Source organism: Chaetodon trifascialis, chromosome 12 (genome assembly GCF_039877785.1).
Source record: "Chaetodon trifascialis isolate fChaTrf1 chromosome 12, fChaTrf1.hap1, whole genome shotgun sequence".
Lineage (NCBI taxonomy): Eukaryota > Metazoa > Chordata > Actinopteri > Chaetodontiformes > Chaetodontidae > Chaetodon > Chaetodon trifascialis.
In genome coordinates this window covers 14,318,506-14,343,547 of record NC_092067.1, presented here as the reverse complement: position 1 = coordinate 14,343,547, position 25,042 = coordinate 14,318,506, and the positions used below count along the sequence as shown (strand labels likewise).

General features: G+C 40.4%; 1 protein-coding gene across 1 annotated transcript in view; it reads right to left on the bottom strand.

The window, feature by feature from the left end:
• Nucleotides 1-24,949, bottom strand: part of LOC139340203 (obg-like ATPase 1) — a 46,272-nt gene extending 21,323 nt beyond the window's left edge. The window contains exons 1-5 of the mRNA XM_070975923.1: nt 24,836-24,949; nt 21,536-21,624; nt 16,012-16,155; nt 14,383-14,510; nt 2,471-2,646 (exon numbers count right to left, since the gene is read on the bottom strand). Coding sequence (XP_070832024.1) covers nt 2,471-2,646; nt 14,383-14,389 — 183 coding nt within the window. The 5' untranslated portion in view covers nt 14,390-14,510; nt 16,012-16,155; nt 21,536-21,624; nt 24,836-24,949. The remainder of the gene's footprint in view (nt 1-2,470; nt 2,647-14,382; nt 14,511-16,011; nt 16,156-21,535; nt 21,625-24,835) is intronic.
• Nucleotides 24,950-25,042: the final 93 nt, after the last annotated feature.

Here is a 25,042-nt window from a genome sequence, read left to right as displayed (position 1 = left end):
CGCCGTCCCAAGTCTTCACAGAGAGATTAATCATCTGTGAAATGGAAACAGCAAACGGCCAGTGACACAGGCTGAACCCGCTCCAGGTTTCCCTCATCAGCTCGCAGCCGCCGTGCAGCGCTCCTCTAACAGGCAGGTGTTAATAAAAGGCATATAGGTCCCACAAGGGTCAAACACATATGCCTGCCACCATGAAGCGCTGCTGGTGGGCCAGATTCTTATTATTGTTTTTTTAAGGATAGGGATTTTGAGGATTCATTCGGACAAAAGCAATGAAACATTGTTCTTGTAAACAGCAGACTGATCTTAATTCTTTACAACAATGCATACACATGAGCCCTGTGCTGCTGCACGCGCATTAATTTAGCTTCAACTCACGATGAAAAATTAAGTGGCTTTTTCATTGTGGCAGCAATTTCTAACCATAATATACTATTTCAGAATAAATTCCAAATTTCTGATTTGGTTGTTTTTGGAAATCCCATTTTCTCAAACAGCATATCTTCAGCTGTGAACTCATGCTGCAGCAGTAAGCGTATGAAAACTCAATCAAACCTTCACAGTTTTTTTTTCATTAATTCTGCCCCCCTACTCATCAGATGAAACAGATTCCTCTCCATAACTGATATCCTTTTTAGTTTACAATATTATTCATCCCCTTACATGTTTTGTCTTGCCCCAGTGTCTTGTTTCAGCAAGTACATTCAAAACAGTTATAGCAATGCACGAGAAATGAATGAGTTTCTCCTCGGGCGTATTTTACTTTTAGAGATTTGTGTGGCTTTGTAAAAAAAAAACAAAAAAAAAACCTGAATTTGACATCATTTAATTTTTTTCACTGTAGTCTTATTTTACTTATCCTGACAGAACATGTAAAGATGCGAAAATATTAAAAAAAAATGTTTTTTTACGACGCAGTTTATTGTAAACTACGGTGTCCACAAAACCAGCTCTTTAAGTGTGAATGCCATCTTGACTCATATAAAGGTTTACTGATGTGATAATAATCTAAAGGGTAAAATGAGTTGCCATTAAAATAACTCTTTAAATCTGCTACAAGTAGAATAAAAGTGGTTCTTGCTCATGAAATTTCAGGCCACAAAGACCTGTAGAGCTCATGGGGAACTGAGTGCACCAATGGAAATTAGATCTTATTTCAAAGGTCTTGCAAATTACTCAGTAAAGAGGAAAATCTAAGGAAGTAATCACGTGTGAAGAGTTGCTCAGAATTTCCTTTTTATTTCATTGCATCTTGTGGCTTTACAAAAGAAAGCACAGGCACAATTGTTTCTTTCAAACTGTATATTTTTAGATGCAGTCTCGATGCACATGTTCTGCATATAGATGCTGACATAAACATGTGTATATGTGTCTGTGCACAGCTGAGCGTGTCAAACGCCAGACTCAGCCTGTGAGACAATCACACAGTCCCTCCCATCTAAAAGCTTGGTACAGCCTTTGATAAGCACCATTCTTTGCCATCTAAAGAGGTCTTCTATAGATTTCACTTGCCGACGTGTGCACAACCTTTGACAAGTAATGTATCATTTTTATTCATTGCCTAAAATTGTTAGCAATTATGTGCGTAAGCGGCCACCTGCCTAGCCTGAATGGCTCCTGTCTGTGGGGCTACAGGGGTGTGGGGAAGTGCTGTTGGCTCTAAAGGGGAGGGGGGGAGGGGGGTTAGTCTGAGGGGAACCAACTAAACACCAGGCCTCTGCAGCAGGTGAAAAAGCCCCTCTCGTTAGCGTAATGAGTGGTCAGAGCCTCGGTGTGTCGGGCCCTGAAATTGGGCATGCCGCTCTGAGGGAAAGGCCAGATCCCCTCGCCCATCCTAGCCTGCTCCGATGATGGAGGTGCATCATGAGACATTTACAACCAAATCATTGCCATTGCCTCATTACCTTAACAATATGACCATCTGAATGCGCATGCATCCACATACATTGTGATCCAACATCCAGGACGGGGATTTTCCTCTGATCTTACTCAGTATTTTGCCCTGCACTGCGCTGCATATAACCGAGGAATCCCCTGTCAAAGAACATTCTAAACATTTACGGTATTCATTGCAAGGTATAGACATATGTGTCACCCACTGTATGGCCTTATACAATTTCCTGAGCTGCTGTAGGTGTATAAGCATGAGCAAGAGCTGTGCCATGATTTGAGTATTACTTTAGATGAAAAGAGCTGTGTGGAAACACTTTCATTAGCCCGGTGCTGTGACCCAGGGTCAGCAGCTGAATAAGTAACTCTCTATTAATGATTTCTACAGCAGAAAACCCCTGACCCCTGATCACTTTCAATCTCAGAAAGGGAAAAAATAGGGCAGGGGGAGGGGTGAGACCTATTGGAGAGAGATTAAAAAAAAACATACTTTTTTTCTCCCTGGCCATGTGTGTGGGAGGGTTATTATTTGTGCCTTGCTGTGAGGGGGAGCAAAGGGCCTGCTGGGACATTGACTCACGTATTCTGGTTTGAGTTTCTTGTCACCGCCTCTAATGGCCGTCTTCTCCAGCTTGTCAATAATAGGGCCGATCATCTCCTCATCCTTCAGCCTCAGCTCCTCGTGAATGATCTCCATATCCCTCACTGGGTCCACCGTCCCCTCAACATGGATAATATCCTCATCCTCAAAAGCACCTGCAGCGAAAGGACACAAACACACAGAGAGTGCAAGAGTATAATATTTATTTCTTTTTTCTTCTTCTTTTTTTTTTGCACCAACAACACTGCTTTACGTGAACACACATAGTACAAGCAACATAATCAATGACATTGACTTCTTCAGATCGAATGTGAAGCAGTGATTAGATTTAGCCCAGAGAAATCATTAGCTTTTTGCAGAGAATATGGGAAAAATAAACATCCACATGAAAAAGCACAGTGGGAGTCACAGGAAAGTCATAACAAATACAATAAAATACTCAGGAATATATTTAATATTTCTTTCCAATGTGCAAGTGTCAGAACTGTGAGAAACCAGCTTACTGTGTCAAAGTAAGTTCCACTAAAATTGGCTTTAAGTGCAACAAAACAGGCTTAACTGTCATTCAGTATGAATGTGGGAGTGTGTGGTCATGCATTTTGTATCCCTCTGTCTTAAAACTATCAGCCATTAAGTTACAAAATATGAGAAATGAACAAAACCGAGAATGATTTAAGAGGAAAAATGTCAACATTCATAGATTACAGTCTTGTCCTAATCATTTGCGTCTTAGCCGTGGCTGTGCTGGTGATTAGGTAATGAGGCTCTGAGGCAGACCATTTAGCCAGCAGCTGCTCTAAGGACTCCTTCTGATTCTACAGCAGAACTCAGGGGTGGGGGTGGGGGGGTTGGGGGGAGGTGTACATCTGTCACATTAGAGTGACAGACTTTAATAGTACTACTGGCAACTGTAGTGGACTACAACATGTTCTTTAATTTACAGCTCGTACACAGTTTTATAATAACACTACTTCTGCAAATAAAAAGGGGGGGGGGGGGTCAGAGCACGAGTGGTGGACGAGTATTCAGATCTTTCACTGAAGTAAAAGTTGCAATATTGTAATATAAAAATACTTCATTACATACAATAAAAGTCCTGCATTGAAAATGTCACTGAAGAAAAAGTTTGTAAGTATTATGAACAAAATGTGCCTGTTAAAACTGCTATATTATTATTACTGACACAAGTAAGCATTTTACTCTTGTAGCTTGAACTATAATAGATACTGTTGGATAATTAAATATAACCACCATATTTTATGAGCTCATCATATGTTTTGTATACAAATCCTCATTCTGTAGAAAATATATCAGAGTAAAAAGGCCCTCTGAAATACAGAGGAATAGAGGTATAAAGTAGCATGGAACGTAAATTCTAAGCAAAGTACCAGTGCCTCTAATTTGTACTAAAGTGCATTTCTTAAGTAAATGTACGCAATTATGTTCCACCACTGGAGAGTTGTCATGCTAGATTTATGTAAGTACTGTAAAGTTGGAATATGCCTGCACATGTTTTCATAAATCAGTCAATAACAGTGACTCATGAGATGTCACACTGCAGCATCATGGGAATGCCGTCTCATTCAACAGGGACGTGGATGTCATGTGACTGATGACTTGGCTATAAGTACTGCCGTGTTGAGGGACACTATGTTTGGAATGCGCATGTCGGAGTGACTTGAGGTTATTGACAGTCCATATTCACGTGTACACACCTGAAAAGTGAAGGTCCGTTGACAGGCGAGGCCCTGCGAGATAATAACGTCATCGAGGTGATCCGCACGACTCATCGCGAAGCTGTCACATCCATCTCTCAACAAGCTCAGTGATACACGTAGGAAATACTGATGACTCAAAGCTGTGCGTAGTTGTCACAGCTCACCTGAGATTCAGGCAAATCCTGCAGTTACTGACTGCTGAAAAGTTTCTATAGTCTGAACAGTTAGGTTATCCCCTGTCATTCCACTAATCAGCACCACCATGAGGTTGGCATTGTGGTTTTGAGTGAATTGTCTCAACTATTGCATGGCTTTCCATATAATATTGCAGACATTCATGTTCCCCATAGGATGAACTGTAGTAACTAGCATGCTAACAAAACTAAGATGGCAAACATGACCTACTAAGCATGCTAGCATGATGACATCAGCTTTTAGCTCAGAGAAACTTAAGTTATGCTTCAGTACAGCCTTGCAGAGTCGAATGTGCCCTGAGACCTGAGACCTGTACTGTTTTCCATCTGTATCCATTGTAAACTGAGCCAATACAAAAACCCCAACCAATGATTTCCGCACACAAAATATCATATCTTATTCTTCTACTGGGTTAAGGAGGGATGAGTACCTGATTTTCCATGACAGTAAACTACAGCGTTTTTACAATCTAGCACCACTCATCAGTCACATCCAAACATCCAAACTCAACAGTGAAATGACAGACACCCCAAAAAAATCCTACACCGGTGGCCTTATTACTCATGCAAGCCAACAGAAGCTGTAGACTTTTGTGCAAGCTGTCATCCTGTGCGTTGTCCTCATGGTGAAATGAACTTATCCAATTACTCTTTGCCTAATCAGGCTGTTTTGGTTCCTCTCCTCTTGCAGAGGTACTCCACAGTATAAACAGTTCACTTACGCCACACAGAAAGGGGCTAATCAGTGGAATTATTGTTTTGCTGCGCCAATTTACCAGCTCCCTGTTCAGCACTGATTGGAATGAAAATTTGCTATTGTCTCTGCATGAACTCCGAAAATATAATGCAATGTAATCATTTTGTTAGCTGCAAGAATATACATACATTATAAACAATTATGATGTACAGTTGTGATACACTGAGTTTCAAATGGAAAATGCATATGTGTCTGTTGTTTAATTGAACACATATTAATTAGTAGCAAAGAGGTTTAAAACAGAAAACCACTCGTGATTGGTATAAATCACTGTTAATGAAAGTATGAGGAAAGACTATATCAATCCATTTATTAATGAATGCTTAAAACACCCAAAGCAAGCACAATCATTTCCTAACACATTTCTTACTCTCTTAAATAAGCAAATTCATTTCTAACTATTGTTTTACATCCTTCATAAAAAGCTGATAAATCAAAATCTCAAAGAGGCTTTCAAAGAGCAGGAGCAGCTGATCACTCACTATTTAGTCATCAGCTGACACTCTCCTCTGACTACCGCATATTCCAAAGTAATTTGCTTTAATTAATTTCGCCTAATTTAACATTCACATCTACTTTACCGCCGTCCCATTCAAAGCTTAGAGCTGGAGAACAAATGCACGAGGTGAAAGAGAGGAGAGAAATCTGTGGGGGCAATCTCCACAATTAGTCCTTTAACAACTGGGTCTGGGCAGGGCTCTGTGAAGACAGCTCTTATGAGGCTGCGGCGCCACACAAAGCCACATGCAAGACAGTAAAAACACACACACAAAAAAGCAGAAGGTTGGAAAGGCCATGTTACAGGAGTCAGGTCTGTCCCACAATTTAAATTTTACTGCTTCATTTCAAATAGTGTGTGTTTTGAAGACACTATTAACAGGTGCTCCTTTATTAACAGAACAAAAGGATTAGTCTCTGAGGGTGAGTGCTGTTCAATGGCCTGATTAGGGATCAGGCTTAACTCTGTAAAATTATGGACTTACAGCGGCATTGCTGGCCATGTGTAGTCTGAGAGGACATAACTCCATGAACCAATATTCACAAGAGAAAAAAAGACAAGAGAAGAAAACAAATAGTGACTTCATGTTTTTACATGAACCTCAACAGGCAAAATTCCACTGCAATACATTTAAAAACAGAGCCTGCAGCATAAACAAATAAAGGCTTTAGTTTGTAGAAGTAAACAGACCTAAAAACACCAAAGTAGCTCGAGCTTATATCACTTTTCTGCCAGGTACACAGACAAGGCAGTCATCTGAGTCAAGTCAAGATCAATACTGATTGAGCTGCTTCCTCTGATGTTGCTACCTAGGAGGATATGTGGTCAACATAATTCAGTTAAATTACAGTATTCATTGACTTTTAACTTCCTGTGCATGTTTTCACATGCAAGATGGGTAAGAGCACATCTAAAGAACTTGCATTCCTCGTGCTGCTTTTAAAATGTTCATGCAAACTCAGTGCCGCAATTCTCCTGGTATTCAGAGCAGTAAAAGCTATTTTACGAGTCTGTCAGGAAAAGCACATTATGGATGTCTTCTCGGCATAAAAAACATTGGCAATGCACACAAGGGTATTTATGTTCATTCAGGAAATATCGTCTTGACATTCATTTTAGGATACATGAAATTGACAGCAATTTGTAGTGCGCTGCTTCTGTAACAGAGTTTGTGGCATATTCAGCCTTGTTTCTTATGTCAATTATGGCAAATACATTGGCTGCTAAGAAGCAGTTTGACACCAGAAAATAGTGGGTTTGAGCCCTTCAGGGATACACTCATGTTTTCCACATGATCCCATCTTTCAAATAGATCACAGTAAAATCACAGAGCTCGATAGTATGAATATCAGCACCTCATAGGGTCTCGCAATCCCTATGTAATCTACTGTCAACTGCAGTGACTCATAAAAAAAATAGAGTATTAAAGGTGCGTCTCTCCTCCATGTTGGATATCGCTGCCTGAAAAATAAAAAAACTGTGCATAGCCGTTCAGACAAGTGTGATCTATGTGTGGTTGAAAGGTGAATGTACTGGGGAGGCTCCGGTTTCCATGAACTCTGACAGAAAACAACAGTGTTAATTCCCTTATCATTAGCTTAACCTCTGTCATTCAATTTATTTTGTTAAACCACGGAGCATGAGAGTGCCTTGATTGAAAGGAACCGACATATGCACACCACTGTTGTCCCACATCATTCAGAGAACAAACCTTTTTAGATCCTTAACTACTATAGTGCTGCTGATTGCACAGGCACCAGCAATTTTCTAACCAACCGCCACCTGAACAATGATGTGTTCAGCTTTCAGGCCCTCCAGCCTTTCAAAGGTGAATCATTTCACAGTTTGGAGCGAGATCTCCATAGCAACTCCTCTTTGAAGGGTTTAGAATCACCATCCAATAATTCTATGATCATCGGGCCTTGCCATTCCCAGTGGTTCTTTTCACAGCGGACAGGCAAGGGGGGCATGAGGAGGAAGCAGGAAGATTCTACAGTCTATTTCAGGCAATTCATCTTGCAGCCCCATTAGAATTCAAAATATTGCGACCTTCAATCACCGAGCATGTTATCTGGAGCTGTGGCGATCTCCAGTCAAGATGGGTAGACATTTTGCTCTAATCATCCACGATGAGTGGAGGCTGACAAAAACTCTTCATTCTCGCTGAAGCAAAATGCTCATTTAAATGCTGTGACAGCTCCTCGACACAGCCCGGAAACACACAAAAGGAGGATGATCCTCACAGCTAAATGATCTAGATTTAAAATAGCAGTATTGGTTAAAACAACAACCAACATAAACAAAGATGCACATATAGCACAGGGCAGCTTATCATTCTGACTGACGTGTCATGTAACATTACTATTTTTACTCAAGCATAGCGAGACACAAACGTGAGGCAGGTGCTAGGACCCAGGCCGGGCTGTCGTACAGCGCCGTGTATTTTTATTCAAGGATGGTGTGGGAAGTGGGTCGCTGGCTCCTTATGATACAGTTAACTTTGCTACAACAGTACAGAAGTGTCAGATAAATCTCAGTATACCCAGTGTCTGTAAGAGTGTAGAACCACATACACTGATTTCAAACTTAGTGTTCTTTATTATGTTTTCTGCTAAAAGCTAGGAGCTCCACAATAAAACATAAACTGCACTGAGTCCACCATGTTAACACAGGCCACGCAAGTAAATATTTGTCCAAATCTATCATGGAATAAAAAATAACTGATGGGATTTTTCACCTTTGATAACTTGACATAATTTTCCATCCATCCATCCATTTTCTACGCCGCTTATCCCTTTCGGGGTTGCGGGGGGGCCGGAGCCTATCTCGGCTGTCAACGGGCGAGAGGCGGGGTACACCGTGGACAGGTCGCCAGCCGATTGCAGGGCACATACACACACCATTCACGCTCACACTCACACCTAGGGGCAATTTAGAGTCATCAATTGACCTAATGAGCATGTTTTTGGTCTGTGGGAGGAAGCCGGAGTGCCCAGAGAGAACCCACGCATGCACGGGAAGAACATGCAAACTTCACACAGAAAGGCCCGACCCGGGAATCGAACCTGCGACCTTTTTGAGGCACGTGCACTACCTGCTGCGCCACCATGCAGCCTTGACATAATTTTCATCTGACAAATTAAATTGATGAAGCCCTGTTGGCTTGATGGTACCTAAGCAGAAATCGATGCTTCATACAGGCTTCAGACGGCTTTCAGAGCCCGCTGTTTGATATTAATATACAATTATATACTATATAGCAAATAGTACCAGAATTACTGTTCAAAGACACAACATGATGGATTAAATATGAGTGCATATTATATTTTTTGTATTGTCTTAATGACTTAAGCCCTCAGTAGAGTGGGGAGGGAAGTCTGAAAGTACTCAATAGTGAGAGGATTAAAGGGTAATACCAGTATTTTAAAACCCGGGCCATATTCTAACATATTTTGGGGTAAGAGAACATTTGGTTTTAGAGTAAGATCCTTTTGTAACCAGAAGCAGACGCTTTATTGCTCTGACCAAAGCTGCCAGACTCCTTTGACGAAAGCAGTAATTTTACCTCGCAGAACCATTGGCATGATCGCTTCGTTTGTTTGTGTTATTGTGTGACAAATCTATTCTTTAACCCAAGGGTTTGTCTCTGCTGGGATCTTTTTCATGACATTGTCAGACACTTCAATCTGAACCTGCCAGCGGCAAAAACAAACACTTTCAGTGGAAGTACTTCGAGTTGCCCTCGAGGATTATGTTGCAGCCCCTGCTTTTTTGGCTGCTGGTTAAGCCGATCGACCGAACCAATTCCAAAACTTCAGACAAATATGAAATATGTAAAAATAAAGCCCAGGTTTAAAAATACAGGATTTACCATTTAAGCTGACTAAAGCAATGTGTGTACATGTTTTCATCCTTGCTTTTTGTGACATTAGCTGCATTAATAACTACTATTTCTATAAGTCAGTTACTATTAGCTGTTTAAATGAATACATCAACACAAAAACTGATTCAGCTTCTGTTCTGCTGAGAAATTCTCTCATTGCCTGTCTGTTTAGACAGTCACACACGGTTGAAGTCACTGGGCTGGGTGAGGTGTTCTGGATGTTTGTCAAGTTTGAGAATTTGCGAGTTGGTGAGTGATAAGGCAGAATTTCTGGAGAGCAGCCATTACTGGCGTCAGCGGGGAGGCAGGTTGGCCATAAATCATCTCTGTCTGAATAGTCTATCCAGTTTGTTCTGAACGCCTGTAGCTAAACAATCAGTTTGATTTGTTCACTATGAGCGATTAGTGGAGTATGGGCTGAAGTCTGAATGATGCAATAACCAAACGCAGAGGCAGCATCCTACCAGACTCGGCAACGTGACGGCCGACCAATTTAACTCCCTCTTTAAGATCAGATTCAGATATTCATCAGGCAATGATGATTCTGATATTGGGGTATTTGAAATAGAGAACATGTTTAGAGTTGATTGAATAGGACAAAGAGAGGAACAACCGCTGCCATTTTGTTGTTGACTCACACTTTGATTTGATCACATGACCCCCACAAGCAAAAACTGAAACAGACTGAAACACAGCAGCTCAGTTTCAGTCGCTAACAGACGGAGTTAATCAGCATGACGGATGTGTGAATAATAATTGCACACAGGGGCAAAACAGGCCCATATATTCATTTACGATCAACTGGAAACCAAGAAAGGCATGTTTCTGTGAGTTAAACTTATTATATACTGTATGCGAATATGCTTTTCATTTACTTGTTCAAAAGCAACGTGGTCAATAATGATTTGTCTCAGCCGTATAAAAGATACAACAATGTGACATCTCTACTGCTCTACAGCTAAAATCTCACGTAACTGATCAGGTTCATTTCCCTAAACCCTACAACCATTATTTCATAAAATGACCTTTCTTGTGTCTACCTCAGGCGGAAGAGGAGGAGAGGAAAGAGTTTCAACTTAACCAGGAGTTCAGGTGCTGAAAGCGTGAATCACACAGCGAGAGAAGAGTCAACACCAAAAATAACAGCTACTTTCCAGCCGGCTGGCCACAACCACAGCCAGGCCCTGCAGAATAAATGCGCTATACCACAGTATCTTAAGGCTAGATTCTTACAGAGTGTCGTGGAACCGTAAGTAAGTCTGCATTAGAAGTGAACCAGAGCATTCCTACAGTGACGGGGGGTGGGGGTGGGGGGGGATACTGTGTGAGCATTCAAACATCTAATTGCTGGAAACCAAACATCTGGGAATAAGGCCAGGTGAGCTGGCAGAGTTGCTAGCGGGGAACAGAAGAGCAGATGAAGTAGAACATGTCTGTGTCTTGTCTCAGACAGTGAGGATCCAGCCGCTCTCCAGTCACCGCAGAAACACTGGGAACACTTAGCGAGCAAACCATTTGGTTATGAGACCAGGGCACACCAGTCACAACAGAATCAGCTTTCAGGATGTCATCATGCACCTTAATAGTTTTTGGACTGTGTTGTTGAAAGCAAATCCAATGTTTACGCAGGATTTTCAAAGTCATTAGATGTAGAAAAATATTCCTAACATGCACAGTACTGGGGGAAATTTGAGGCCTGCAGAGGAAAACCAGTTACGCCCAGGAAAAAGTAGAATCTTTTCAAAAGACGTAAATTTAAGAAACCTGTTCCACTCTCATGCCTTTGTAAAACTCTGCAAATGTTCACTATTTCTTAAATTTCACAACTGCTAAACAAAGAATTGCACTGCAATATAGTGAATAATAGACCATAAGATCATTTCTTAGACAGAATTGGCAGCAAGTCAAAGCTGATCTCTTGAGTTTAACATGACTTCCAGCTGTTTCACATTACTAACACTGAGCGACTCTCTGTAGTATCTTTATAAACCCTTCTGCTAATTCCCAGACCAAAAACAAAAAACAAAAAAAACATACCACTCCAGACACCAAAAAGCGTGATCCCCCACAAACATATAATCAAGCTATATAAAAGCAGTGGCTTCAACATTGCAGTCAGCCTGACAACAGATAGATATAATTACAAAACAAAACCAGCTATGTTTAATGGTTAACTTGTGAAACACACCACATTGTTTCCAAGGACTTTGCGAGAGTGGAAACAATGGCATGCCAAAGCTGATAGATGTAAACACACACAGAGAAGAAGCTCTTCATCGGACTATTTCCGATTGTTGGGGATGTTTGTCTTCTTTGTGTGAGTAGAAACAAAAGAGTTGGTTTTGGGTGAGGATCTGGCATATACATTTGGCTCGTATCAAAGGAAATGTGGGTGTTTTAAACCTTATACATACTGTATAGTACAAAAATACATGGAAGCCACACAAGTAACTATAATGCAAGTATCACATCTGAGCACAACAGAATGAACTGATTAATTCTAGACACTCTGGTAACACTGTAATATAACTAAACTATTAAATAGTGATGCTGATGTGATGACATTTTATATTTTTCTTACTGCCATTAAATCTCATGAAAAGACTAAAACCGACAAGGCATTTATGGTGCTAACAAGTATTGACTGTGTGTTGATATATCTTATTCCTCCGTGCCACAGAGCTCTGTTGCTGCCCAAAAACTATGAAAAACACATCAATCAGCCACAGTCTTGCTCTGGTTGACACGTTTCTTCATTAACATGAACATGAGCTCTATAGTTCATTTTGAATCAGCGCACACACACGGCCGTGCTGATGTAAATACTAATCCATATCTGAAAATAGTCCTGAATGAATTCAGTATTTACATCTGCTGGCTTAAGTCTGTTTAAAGAGTACAGTGCCCTGCTGTTAAAGGAAATTACTTATCCCTCTTTTTAAAAAAGAAACTCCATATTTATGATCTGTTTAAAAACAACTGAGAGCCACAGACAGAATGGGGAAGTGTGAAAGCGCTGAGAGACGTGCTAACATTGTCAGCTTCTTGAGGGATTTGTTGACAGTCAGAAAAACACAGAATGACACCAGCCTCATCCTTTAACATTTCAGCCTCATCCTTAAACATTTCAGCCTCATCCTTTAACATTTATTGCACTAAAGGCCTTTAAAAACTGAACTGACCACAATTTATCTCACCTCAAATGTCTTGTCCACTCTGTAAATCATTACTTAAGTCTTACTGTGGGTGGTCTTCCAGTTCCACTTCTCACAAACTATAGAGTCAAAGGCCATTTGAAAACTGTGCTGGAACAGAAGTAATACATTTGTCAGTGATACACAGAGACAACTTAGAAAACAATATAGGAAAATGGCCGTAATCTTAAACCTTTCTATTCGGCCGTTCCATGCCTGCCACCACTGACTCTCTAATCAGAGCTCCTTTCACACAGTGGGAAAGTCAATAACAGCATACAATCAGTAAACAAATTCAGCTATTTCTAAAAGGCCCTCTGCATTCATTTCAGGTGCTGTAATTTGAATTATTCTAGCGTGTAACGCTTAAATTGTGTAAGACAAAGACCATGTCAGAGACACAGGAGAACTTGAGACAAAGGGAGACCTGGAAAGTGAAGCCTTGTGGGGGGGGGACTTAATTTGCTGAGATAAACACATCTGTACTTCACAAAGTAACAGAGGGCAGAACTTCAAATCACAGCAGATATACTTTATTTTCATTATCATTACGACTGCTATTGTTGGATTATCAGCCACCGCAATGGTACATGTCAGGGTGTAACAAACAAAAAGCAAAAGAAAAGGACACATTCATTCTCATGATGTGTTTATTAATAACTTACTTACCTCCACCTACCCAAACTTAATCAAAAGTGGCACGAGAATTCACATTATAGTATCATTTGGTGCTTCTTCTGTAATATTTCCAAACCTCAGAATGTGCTACTCACTGTGTGAAGCCTAAACCAGGCACAGACCCTTTCACGTCCCACTTCTGTGATTCTCATTCAGGGAGCCTCCCAGTAGGAATGTGAGGTTTGGTTTGACTTCATCAGTCCTGACAGTTATGTTGATCTTGGCACCCATCACACAAGATGCTCCACTAACACTGGAGCGAAGATACAGCACTGCTAAGGTCTTTGCTCTCAAAATGCTACTTCTTTAGTAGAAGTACCAAATGTTGCCTATGCAACTGCTTTAGCTACCAGCAGTCACCAGAACAAAATGTTGGCGTTGCATGTTTCTGCAAACCATGCTTACATTCAATTTGTATACTTCATATATATCATGTCAGTGTTTCTACAATAGGTATCAAACCTACCTCTGAGTATACAGCTGGGCGCGACGACTGCTGCAGCAGACTACTGTTCGAGTCGCCTTTTAGGTGACAAAACTGGGTATTCTTAATGAGACACTGTCTTTTTCCTGCTGTGTTTGTGACAAAAAGACAAAACGTGATCTTTTCTGAACCCTAACCAAGTAGTTTTTATGCCTAAACCTAACCAGACCTTAACCACAGCGTAGCCACGACATAAAACTGAAAGTAGAAACATAAAGAAACTTAGTTTGAATAAAAGAAATTTAAACTTTAAACATATTTGCGCTTTGCAGAAAAGTGCAGTGCCAACATGTTTCATTATTATTAATATCGTTTTATTCATTATATATATTATTCAGATTTATTTTTTTCATTTATTTATTCTTGTGATTGGGTTTTAGCTACAGTACGTTTACAGTAAATGAGACAGAACTGCATGTTTAGGTTTATTGTGATTTGTTGAGGAAATCCTATGAGAGGAAGCAAACCTCAGCCTGTGACTCACGTGTCATGTGGAAGATGCCGTCACAGGCGCTGATATGGGACAGGAAGGCATTTCCCAGGCCTTGGCCAGCATGAGCACCTTTCACCAGGCCAGCGATGTCAACGACATTAAGGAATGCTGGGACTTTGCTGCAAGTAAAAGTGCCAAGTAGACTTAGTTTATGATGTTGCTGTCGATTGCATTAGAATGTAATGAGTTTTCAACAGATTGCTCCCATATTCTAATACGAAACTACCTCAAATTATAGCCCACAAAACATGCTGTTGTGGAGTTTAATCAAAACAAAAAATAAGTGAAGCAGTTTTAATGCAAAGTGGACATCGTAAAAGATAAGGCTGGTGGTATTCTATATTTTTCTTATTGTCAACAATTCTCAGAAAAAAACAAAGCAAAAACAATCCTGTGTTATTGTCCATCTCCCAATACTTAGCTTCAAGGAAACCTTTAAAAACAGTCATTTTTTAAAAAAAGGCTCAGTGAAACAGCTGAACACTGTAGATTTAGCAAACATTACTCAAACCACAGGGACTAGTGCCTTTGTTGGTGGCTGTTTTCAGCTGAGCATGAAAAACATTTGATGCTCTAGAATTAACAGCATTAGGTCAGTGTATGCCAGACTGACTAATAAATTTAATATAAGTAATTAATGAACATGTCACCTGTGTGTGGCTCATTTATGTGTTGTGAAATAGTCATGAAGTTTAACCTATAGGATTCATGTATGTGGACACGACTTTCCTATTTTGACCCTCAGGATGACTTTCAAACTGATGTATTTGACTTGGAAGGATCTTTTGTTCTTGCACCATGTTCACCGTTGCTCTCACTGCAGTCTATAATAAATAGCATAATGATAATAATAATAATAATAATAATAATAATTATATGCAAAGTCAGGCTAGAATTTCAAAATAAGGCATACTGAGAAATCGTTGAGGTTACTGCTACAGTTTTGGTTTGGTTACAGTTTTGAACATATTTGTTAACAGGATTCACGGCTGGTTTAGGTCTTTTCATGGGATTGTCTTTAAATAAGAGTCATATATGGAACATTGGCAGCCCTTAGAGGTAGATAGGGTGGACCTGTAGGTATTGTAGAGCTGGCATTATTCTTCATTTAATGTCTAGTGGTATATTTATTTATCTATAGCAGTGGAATGTGTTTTACGTGTGTTTAAGTTACAGAGTAGGACATATAGAGCAAAAGCTGCACAGAACTGAGTGCGAACGTGATCATGAGATTCATACAGCTCTTTGAAAAGCAGGAGCTCAGTTCTTGTGACTAAATTTCTTGCACTGAAATGTTCTGTGCTGTTCAACATATCAATTCTTGTCATCCAAAAAAAGGATATGTTGCTAGTAATTTGTCAGTATAGCACAGCAAATCTGAATCCAACCTGCTTTAACAGCCTCTATAAATGCGTATGATAACCAGGTGTTGGAGGTTCAGATGCCTCAGCTTTTTCCTTAACAGAAAACCTTGGAGTAGAGCAGCAATCATACATCATACAGACCTGGTAGCTACATGTCAACAACATTGTTATATGTTTTCTCATACCAATAGCAAGAAGAGCGTCAGAGACTACAGATCTGAAGTGTGAATAATAGGTGAACGATGAGACCCCATACCTGGCAGGTTTGTGGAATTGGCAGAGGAAATCATAGCGTTCATCTGGAATGGGCACTCTGCTTTCATTTGGGTCAATGGTGCAGAAGGGGAAATTTTCAGCTGCAGCCTGACTCTTTGTCAGCACGTTGAAAAAGGTTGACTTCCTGAAAATAAAAACAGCAGTGAGGCCAATCCATCCACAAGTGCTGGTGTGCAGAGCCCAATGGTTTCGATAGTATGATCCTGAAACACTTCAGTAAATTATGCAAGATTGGCTTTTTCCTGCACATGAAGGAAAAAGGTTATTCTAATAGATTGAATATTTGAGCACTTGAATCAAAAATACTACACCCAATTACAAGGTCAGATAATCCCATAATGGATCAATTGTACATGGAATCGAGGGGCAAATTACATTTTCTGATAGATCTCAGCTGTTGAACAGGATCAGCCAAACACCGCCCCATGTTGTGATCAGTGAGAGATTTATTTTCTATGGCACAAGCAGCTCAAGTGTACTTCAAAATCTACAGACAATGGCAAGTGTCTAAGAGTAATAATGGCACGGCAGTTAACTATAATCCAGGACTTTCCATCTTTACCCCCTCACTCGGTGCTTCACATTGAAATGATTGTTTGCTAAGTCCTATAGGCATGAAATTGCCCAAGATTACTAAAGGGCAGGCATTAATTCCTTATATAAAGCTAGATTGTCTGTCTAATGTACTTGAAGGCTTTCTTTGGGTCACCTTGGAGGAAGAAGGAAAGACAATCCACAGCAACACTACGTCCATCATCAGGTGTAAAAATCATCTGAATAATATGAACAATTACAAATAAATCATGTGTAATTAGAGCGTAATATGTTGGTCAGTAATGAGAAAAGTCATGTTTTCTGAGAAATTTGCAGCCAGACTTTAGAGCGTTTTTCCACCAGCGAGCAGTGGAAACTCCTTATGGGAAAGCCATACTGACATGTACACATCAATGTCTATTATTGTGCGATCATCATGTCAAGAGGTATACTTTGTGGCCTTCAAAATGCAAGTGAGAAGGATCTTTTTGATTGGTGTGCGCTCCCCATCATCCCATATGACCTGGAGGGAACTGCAGTGTGTCTTGGCCAAAAAACAAACAAGTAGCAATGACTTTCCAACATTTGTAATTATAGGATTGATGGAATATGAAGTGGAGCAATTAGTTTCTCTTAATTAATGTCGGTTTTTCACCATATAAAAATTAATCAACTCTGCAGTTATAGATGATAGTCAGTAATAATTCTACCAGGGTAGGAGGTCGAGAGAGCATTTTCCTTTGGTAAATTAAGTGCTAAATACAAAGTTAAAGTGGAAGAGGAAGACGAGAAGTGCACTCACAATATATCAAAATCACCCCCTAATCACACATTTTCCTGTGTAGATTCATTTCTTCACAGGGGTCAGAGTGCAGGGTCGGCTACAGTCAACGTACACAACTCTTGTTATGGTTGATGTTTGCATTATTACAACTGCTCATATCAGAGGAGTCTAGAATCTTTGCTTTAGTGGTTGAATGATTTGCTAATCTTAATCATCTTGGTTATCCTAATTCAGTTTCATAATGACACTGTTAGATTGTTTCTCACTATCTACACACTGAATGAATGAAATGTAAAATATATATTTATATAATGTGTCCAAATATGGGCATATTAACTTATTGAGCATATTAAATTGGGCTTTTGGGACCTTCAAGTTAATAGAGATTCACAAGTTACAGGAAGTAATTATCCGGAGATTAATTGTTCACACTGGCTTCTTACTTTACATCTGCTACACACACAGAGACATGACGAGAGACTTTCATGAGACAGACTGAGGCTAAAGCAGGTGCCTATTAAACTCACTTCAGTCTAGGAGACCTGGAGGATGGTTTAAGAATGACTTGAGGCCCTTAGACCATATATTGTCGTTACTGTACCGTATATCCCAATAAGGGGTTAAATGAACGAGACGAAACTTTTTTGTGCCTTTGAAGGGGGAGCAGGGCAGTAAACAGAACATGTGCTGTGGTGTAAGCGTAGAAATAGCTGCAAGGGTGGATCTAAATCACATTCTCAAGTTTCCCATGTGTGTGAAGAACAGCCAGCTATGCCCAACTAACAGCAGGCTGGCATCTGAGCATGGTTCATTCATGAAGGAACCATAGGAGGGTTGACAAGTTGCACTTTGACACAAATGCGGTATGGCAGACCACAACCTCAGTGAGTTCAACTTCTTACAGCAGGAAGAAATTGTGGTTTTCACTGGGGTTAGAAATGAAAACATTGGTCACCCGAGGGTTGGATCTTTATGCAATAAGCTACCAAATCTAGCAAAACACATAAGAACCACAACACGTGAAGAACTTTTCAGGACACTGAATGTATGCACAGTGTTTATCCCTCACTATCAATATCCAGTATTTAAACATCTAATTAAAGGAGTCGTGTAAAAATACCCCCAGCATGTGTACAATTAAACAGTATGTGTGGCTTCAGGAACTGGATGATGACTCAACATCACGAGCCTTTACAGGCTGCTTTGAAAACAACAGTTCTAGTGAAAATGAGTCAAAATGTTTTAAGGAGCTTCAGAAAGCTGTCAGCTGAGCAGAAGGTATGCCATCACTGTGGCTCAAAGGGGGCGATGGGAAAGTCACGGTCTGCCCCGTGATTACGTTCTGTCTCTGATGTAGCTGAAGGTCTTGGCCAGATGCTGACATGGTGGATTTGTCTGACCAGGTTGTCTGACAGTGTCTCCCCTAACATACACTGCGGCCATTCAGCACATGTTCCTGTCAAGTTGTCCACCTCACTGATAATAATCTCTCAGACTGAGTCACCGTTTGACTCTCCATTTGTCATAAAACAGGTTCGTATTTCAGAGAAATGGTCATATTGCAAGGTTAGAAATTTTGCGCATGATTCTTCTTAAAGGGGAAAAGTAAAATCACGGTCCTTCCTCCAAGTAAATGTGTCAAAAAACTAAAGACATGATAATCAGCTGTAGAAAGACTAGTCCTGTACGAACGACCATCAAAGATGATGGCATTGAGTTGGTGGATAGCTCTGAATACACGGGTATTGTTCTTGATAACAATCTGTGTTTTGAATCAAATGCTGCCTCCAAAAAAACGTCTTTTGTGCTCTTTCAAAGTCTCCTCTGAGACGATGACTCTCTTATAGAAGTTTCACTGAATTGGTTTTAATGTTCTGCATTGTTGCTTGTTATGAGAATTTCACTTTGGCCAACAACAACAACTTCGACAGCCTCGTCAAAGTGGCTAGTAGGATTTCTGGGAGGAAGCCCAGTTTACAGACCTCTATAACGTGCATGTCTGTAGAAAGGACACTCCAGGCTCCCCTAGTGTTGGAAAGTGGTACTAACCAAATCACTTTCTGTTTTCATCAGATACCAACAGGCAGGATACAACACGCTTGTTTCCAAATTTCTGAGGACATACGAATACAGACAGAAATTCTAAAAGTTAATTGGGTTGGTTTCATGTTGTTTAAGTTTTAACAAAACATAGATGGTGATAACATATTTTCTTTGTTGATTTCCAAATGAACGAGTAGACTGATCCAGTCAGCTTGACTTTATGCAGTAAATCCAGCTTTTGTTTTCCTGCGAAGACATTTTTTTCCCAGGATGGCAAAGGCATGACCCACCCTATGCCTCTGATTTGTTGACCCTGATATTCTAACTATGGCCCTTACCAGTCTCCTCATGCCTAAACCTAAGCCAACGAGTACCAGCCAATCAGAGTCAGAGGAGGGCGGGTCATGACTTCGCCATGCTGGGAAAAAAAAAGTTCCCAGGAGATGGCACCCAGTGAAGGCTTGTAGGAAACAGGTCTAAATGGTGTCATTATTCTATAGATGAGGCACTGTCTCTTTAATTTCACTGTTAAATGCTCATTGTGAACTTCATTCACTTGCATTTATCCTCTAACACACCCCAACCACTAACATTATGCACGTGAACATTTTGGCCTGCATTCCTTCAGCTCACTGTGCAAGAGTTTTAGGTTAGCTACAAAAGGTTACATCATAATTACAAGAGACCAAAGCATTTCTTGCCCATTAGAAATATTCCTGTTTTAAAGGACGAGATGAGCTCAATGAAAAAGAATACGTAACGACACGACAGAGTATTTTTATGACGCTGAACCTTTCTTCATTGCCATTCAGTTCTATGTGGGTTTTTTTTCTGTATTTTACTATTTGATTAATCTGAAAATGTTGAAAGGCTGCTTGACTTCCAAATAATCTCCTTCATAATTTTTTTCATTAAAGCAGCACAGGCACTGATTTTACCTGCAAGATGTTTCAAACAACTATGGGCAACTAGCCATGTCGAATTCCTAAATGTGAAGTGATCGCATCTGAGTGCAAAGCAGATTATGCAAGTGAATTTCACACAGTTTCCTCAAAATCCTGCCTCCTGAATTTTCACCCACGCTTCAAAAAACATGCAGGTTAGTTGAACTGGAGGCTCTGAACTGGCCAAGATATGAATCTGTGAGGGTGTGTGTGATTGTGTGCAGCGTGTGTGTTTTCCCTGTTGTTGACTGGAGAGCTGTCTGGGGTGTTTCCTGACATGTCATGGTGACTGATAAGTAGGTATTTGTTAATGCTTTTCATTCATGTAACATTCCTCTCTGCATTCAGAGCAGTGTGGTAGGTTCATTTTTGCTTGCTGTCATACACATCTATTCAAATGTAGATATGTCATGGCACAATCGCATCAATACAACGTCTCATGGAATTATAAACTATTCTCTGTAATTGAAAACACACTGCTGTAATAGTAAAAGTCACTTTCATAAATTGAAGGATACATTATACTTGATACATAATCGCTCTATATATTCCAAAATGATCAGAACTTTAACTATTTTATTAAAACTCTGTCATTTGATGTACTAAGACTCTCTGAAGCCATACGTCTACCCTCAATCATAACACATACCTGCTGTAACACCACAGAAAATAAATCATGTTTGAAAGGTTTGAGCGGCTCACACCCTTTTATTGAGACAGAGAGAGAGTTAAGATGCGGGGGTGGGACGCCCTTGTGGGGCGTTGAGCCTTGGACACGTGGTTCCAGACACTTAACACTCTTAGGAACACTCCTCAGGTTGTTAAGGAACGTTCAAATATTTTCCACAGGCACTCAAGAGCAGATTTTTTTCTTTTTTGGGGGGCTTTTTGGCTAAAATCACACTCACCATGCTACATTTTGTTTTTGTTTTTTTCAATATAAAACTCATTTTGGAGGAACTTGAACAACTTCAGACAAAAATGCAGCTAACGTCTAAAGTTGTCTGTGTATGTACAACGTTTCTTTAAATGTAACTTCTACTCTTTGGTCATGCATTCTGTGCTCGGCTTACATGCATTTATATTTATGGTATCGTAGAAGGCAGACCTAGTTAACATGTGGACAGAGCACATGGCGGTGCCTGCAGAGTGAATGGTTAGAAGGCGACACTCTCAATGTAAATAACAACCCTACTTACCCAACATTGGGCAGGCCAACAACTCCTATTTTCAGTGAGGTGCCAAACCTTCCAATCAGTGGCGGTGGCTTTGGTGCATCTCCCTTTCCCTAAAGACAATGTGGAAACGTCTGCAGTCAGAACAAGCACCTGTCATTACATAATCTCCAACACATGCCAATTATTGAGTGTGGAGCTCTTCCTTATGAAGTGCACCTTCTTTGGAGCCATTTCCCACGCTGAAGTTTTTGCTGACTTCCACAACAGCTCACAAAGTCAGAGAAAAAAACACATTCATTGACAGAAAATGGGCTAAGTCCTGAAATGAAACCAGTCGACTGCACTTTGACTGGCTGGCTCCCTGCGCTCAAAATAGAACCTGCAGCCTCTGGAAATGAAAGTTGACACTGCAAGCTGGCAAGCTGACCTGCACTTCCAAATTTAGCTGTCAATAGTATTGATGTAGGTTGATGAGCTGCTGTAAGATCAATCTTAGATGGATTTGTTAGTTGAAAAGTGTGTATTGAAAGTGTAGTTAATCTTTATCAGAGGCTTGACTGTGTTGTCAGCAGCTGCCTGCTTTCTATTAACATTTAAATCCTCTGTCTTGACAGTCGCCTAACTGAAGACATCCACGAGTTGCGTCTCCATACTGACAGGTCCAAGCAATTTGGCCATTTCCCCTTGTTTTATAGCTTATCGACTTCCTACAGCAATAAATCCTCATTGTCAAGCAGTTTATTTCACAGTGCACTTAAATGTATATCAATTCTATTTCCTCGCTGTGGTCTGTATTTACCTGCCACCAAAATAAACGATGACCTGGCACCCTTAAAGTGCAAGCAATAAAATGAGCCAACGGGAGACAGCAGATGAGACACAGACATTGTTATTTAAAGCTAATAAAATGAAGAATAAATACTTTTTTTATCATCATATTTGCAGTTTTAAAAGGGAACAGGAAAAAATGTTACGACCCAAAAATATCTGTAAGAAAAGGAAGACACTGTAAGTAAAAGCATCTTGAGAAAATCTTCGTACTTGTGCCCACTTTTTCTATTTAATGAGCATCCTCTGGTCGACTATGATACAAGCGTAATCATCAGGCAACAATGTGCAGCTTCAGCACCACAGAAATAAAGTACAGCATCCTTGCACTCAGTTTCCTCCGACCCCCTTGGAGAGAAACAGGTGTAGCCACACGAGCACACGAAATTACAACAATTAGTTAAATGTCCTCAAATAAACTTCCCTCAGCAGAAATACAAATTAAAGCGCACAGGGGCACAACCAAAAACCATTGCCCAGTCCAGCAGCCTGTCTGGTTTAACATGCAGAAAATGAGGCTCTAATAATCTGGATTTGAGGCAAGTGAGGCTGGCTTTGTAGAAAGAATTTAAATGAATAGGTCTGAATTAATCATTTATCTTTTGTTGATGGATGCACCCCCACTTAGACTCATCACAATAGACGCAGAGCGTTTTGTTCGACCAAATAAATCATTCCCATTGTTTAAGGTACATTGATCAATCTAATGGCTTGTAATAGGCTCCTAATTGCCACAGAGAAGTGCACCCGAATAGAGTCCAGAATTACAGATTCAACTCGAAATTCTCACTTGAATGACAAGGCAGGATCATGTTCTCCCCTTCTGTCCCAAGCAAACATCATCTGAAAAATCACTTACTTTTTCATTATTGTGACAAATAAATTTCCCTCCATGTAAATGTAAGGCAGGGCACATAAAAAGACAGGCATTTTTATTAATGCATGAAGATCCTGTGATTCTGATGTAGATTTCTTTGTTAGGACGTAGAGGCATCGTTATTCCAGTGTGAACGGCCAACTGCTCCTTATTAAGATAAAATAAGACACAAATAATCATGTACAGAGAGTGTTAACATTTGAACAAACGGACAGAAGACTGTGATATCTGTCCATTATTAAGGGCGACTAAACCGATGATTATTTATAATTTTTTTAAAAAGTGACCTTAATTAAAGGCTGTCTATTGTCTGATTTTTTTTTTTATTTCGAAAGTATAATGAAAGAAATGTCCTCACAGTGCGTTGATTTCCATGTAACGCTCGAATTAATTTGCCTTACTATAGCGACAATCAACTTTGTTTATGTAGAACAGAAATTTAATACCGTTAACAGCACTCTGCCAAATTGTCATGATTGCAAAAATGATTCCATTTTCTTGGCGGCGTTCAGCATTTGATGAGACTGATTTTTATTCACCCTTCCAAAGGTGGGGTTTTACAGCAAAAAGAGTATTTGAACAAATTGCGCCTGTGTTGACTGGCAGCATTCATACTCTATAATGGAGCATTATTTGTCCATTTTGAATACTGTAATGCACATCTTTCGGTCAAGCCTTTCTCTGGAAAATTGCTTTAACTTTTAAAGGGATGATGATTCACGTCAGAGCAGGTCAATTTTACATTATGCCATTATCCCTGGGCGTTTTAACAAGCTATGGACTGTGCCGGCTTATTGGATTGTGATATTAGAAGAAAAAAATAAGAGTCGCGAGTTTAAGAAAATTGTTGAAATGCGACGTCTTGTTAATTGTCCGCGATTTAATCAAATAATTAGATTGGCATTACATTTTATTCCTCAGCTACAAGACAGGCACCGTGGCCCCTGTTGAATCGGTTTAATGGAGATGACTGGCGGCCTTGCAGCAGGTAGCATCCCGCGGATGCTGAAACTTTTTCTCCGCCTAGAAAACACTTGTCTTTTAAAACACATCTACTCCACGCGCTGATAAAGCAAGCTGTCATTTTTAATTAACCCCTCACCTGCGCTCCCCCTAATAAGTAAGGGAGGGGGGTGCGTGTGACGCGGCCGCGCGCGAACACGAGCACACGCACGGACGCAGACGCGCGTAGATTTTAGACTGGAAGTAAACAAACTGTAGGTTAGTTGATTGATTACGAGTCCTGGTCTGTTTTTCTTCGTGTATTCTGAGACAAGTGGTTTCGTGAGTGAGCCCGGCGCTGTTTCTGGACTCCGCCGAACTTCATCCACCTGTGATTTTCCAGTATGAACAGCAGCACTTTAGGAGTCCAGGAAGCAGCGTTTACAACATGAGTTGTCTCGTGACACACAGCAGCATGCTCAACTCTTCTGATAAAGCCATCAGCGGCGGCGGCAGCGGCTCGCACGCCGCTCAGGACACTATGTGCTTAAATAGCAACTATTTCTCAATGACGTGTTGCGCATGATCTGGATATTGGAATATCGGAAGGGAAACCTGGAACTACACAGTGTCACCACAATCCACAAACGCTTTAAAATGACTGAAAAGCTTACCTCTCGGAGAACTGACGTGTGGACTCAATTCTGCAATGAAAGGAGACATTGAGCCTTCGTGTGAGAATACATAAAAATAACTGTATGCATTCAAAAAAAGAAAAAAAAAATCGTGTCTTGTATGACAGTCTGAGCGGAGGCTGCACAACAGATGATTGACGGCGGGGTTTTTGGTGTTTCTGTCTGCGGTCGGGTCTCTCATTGGCT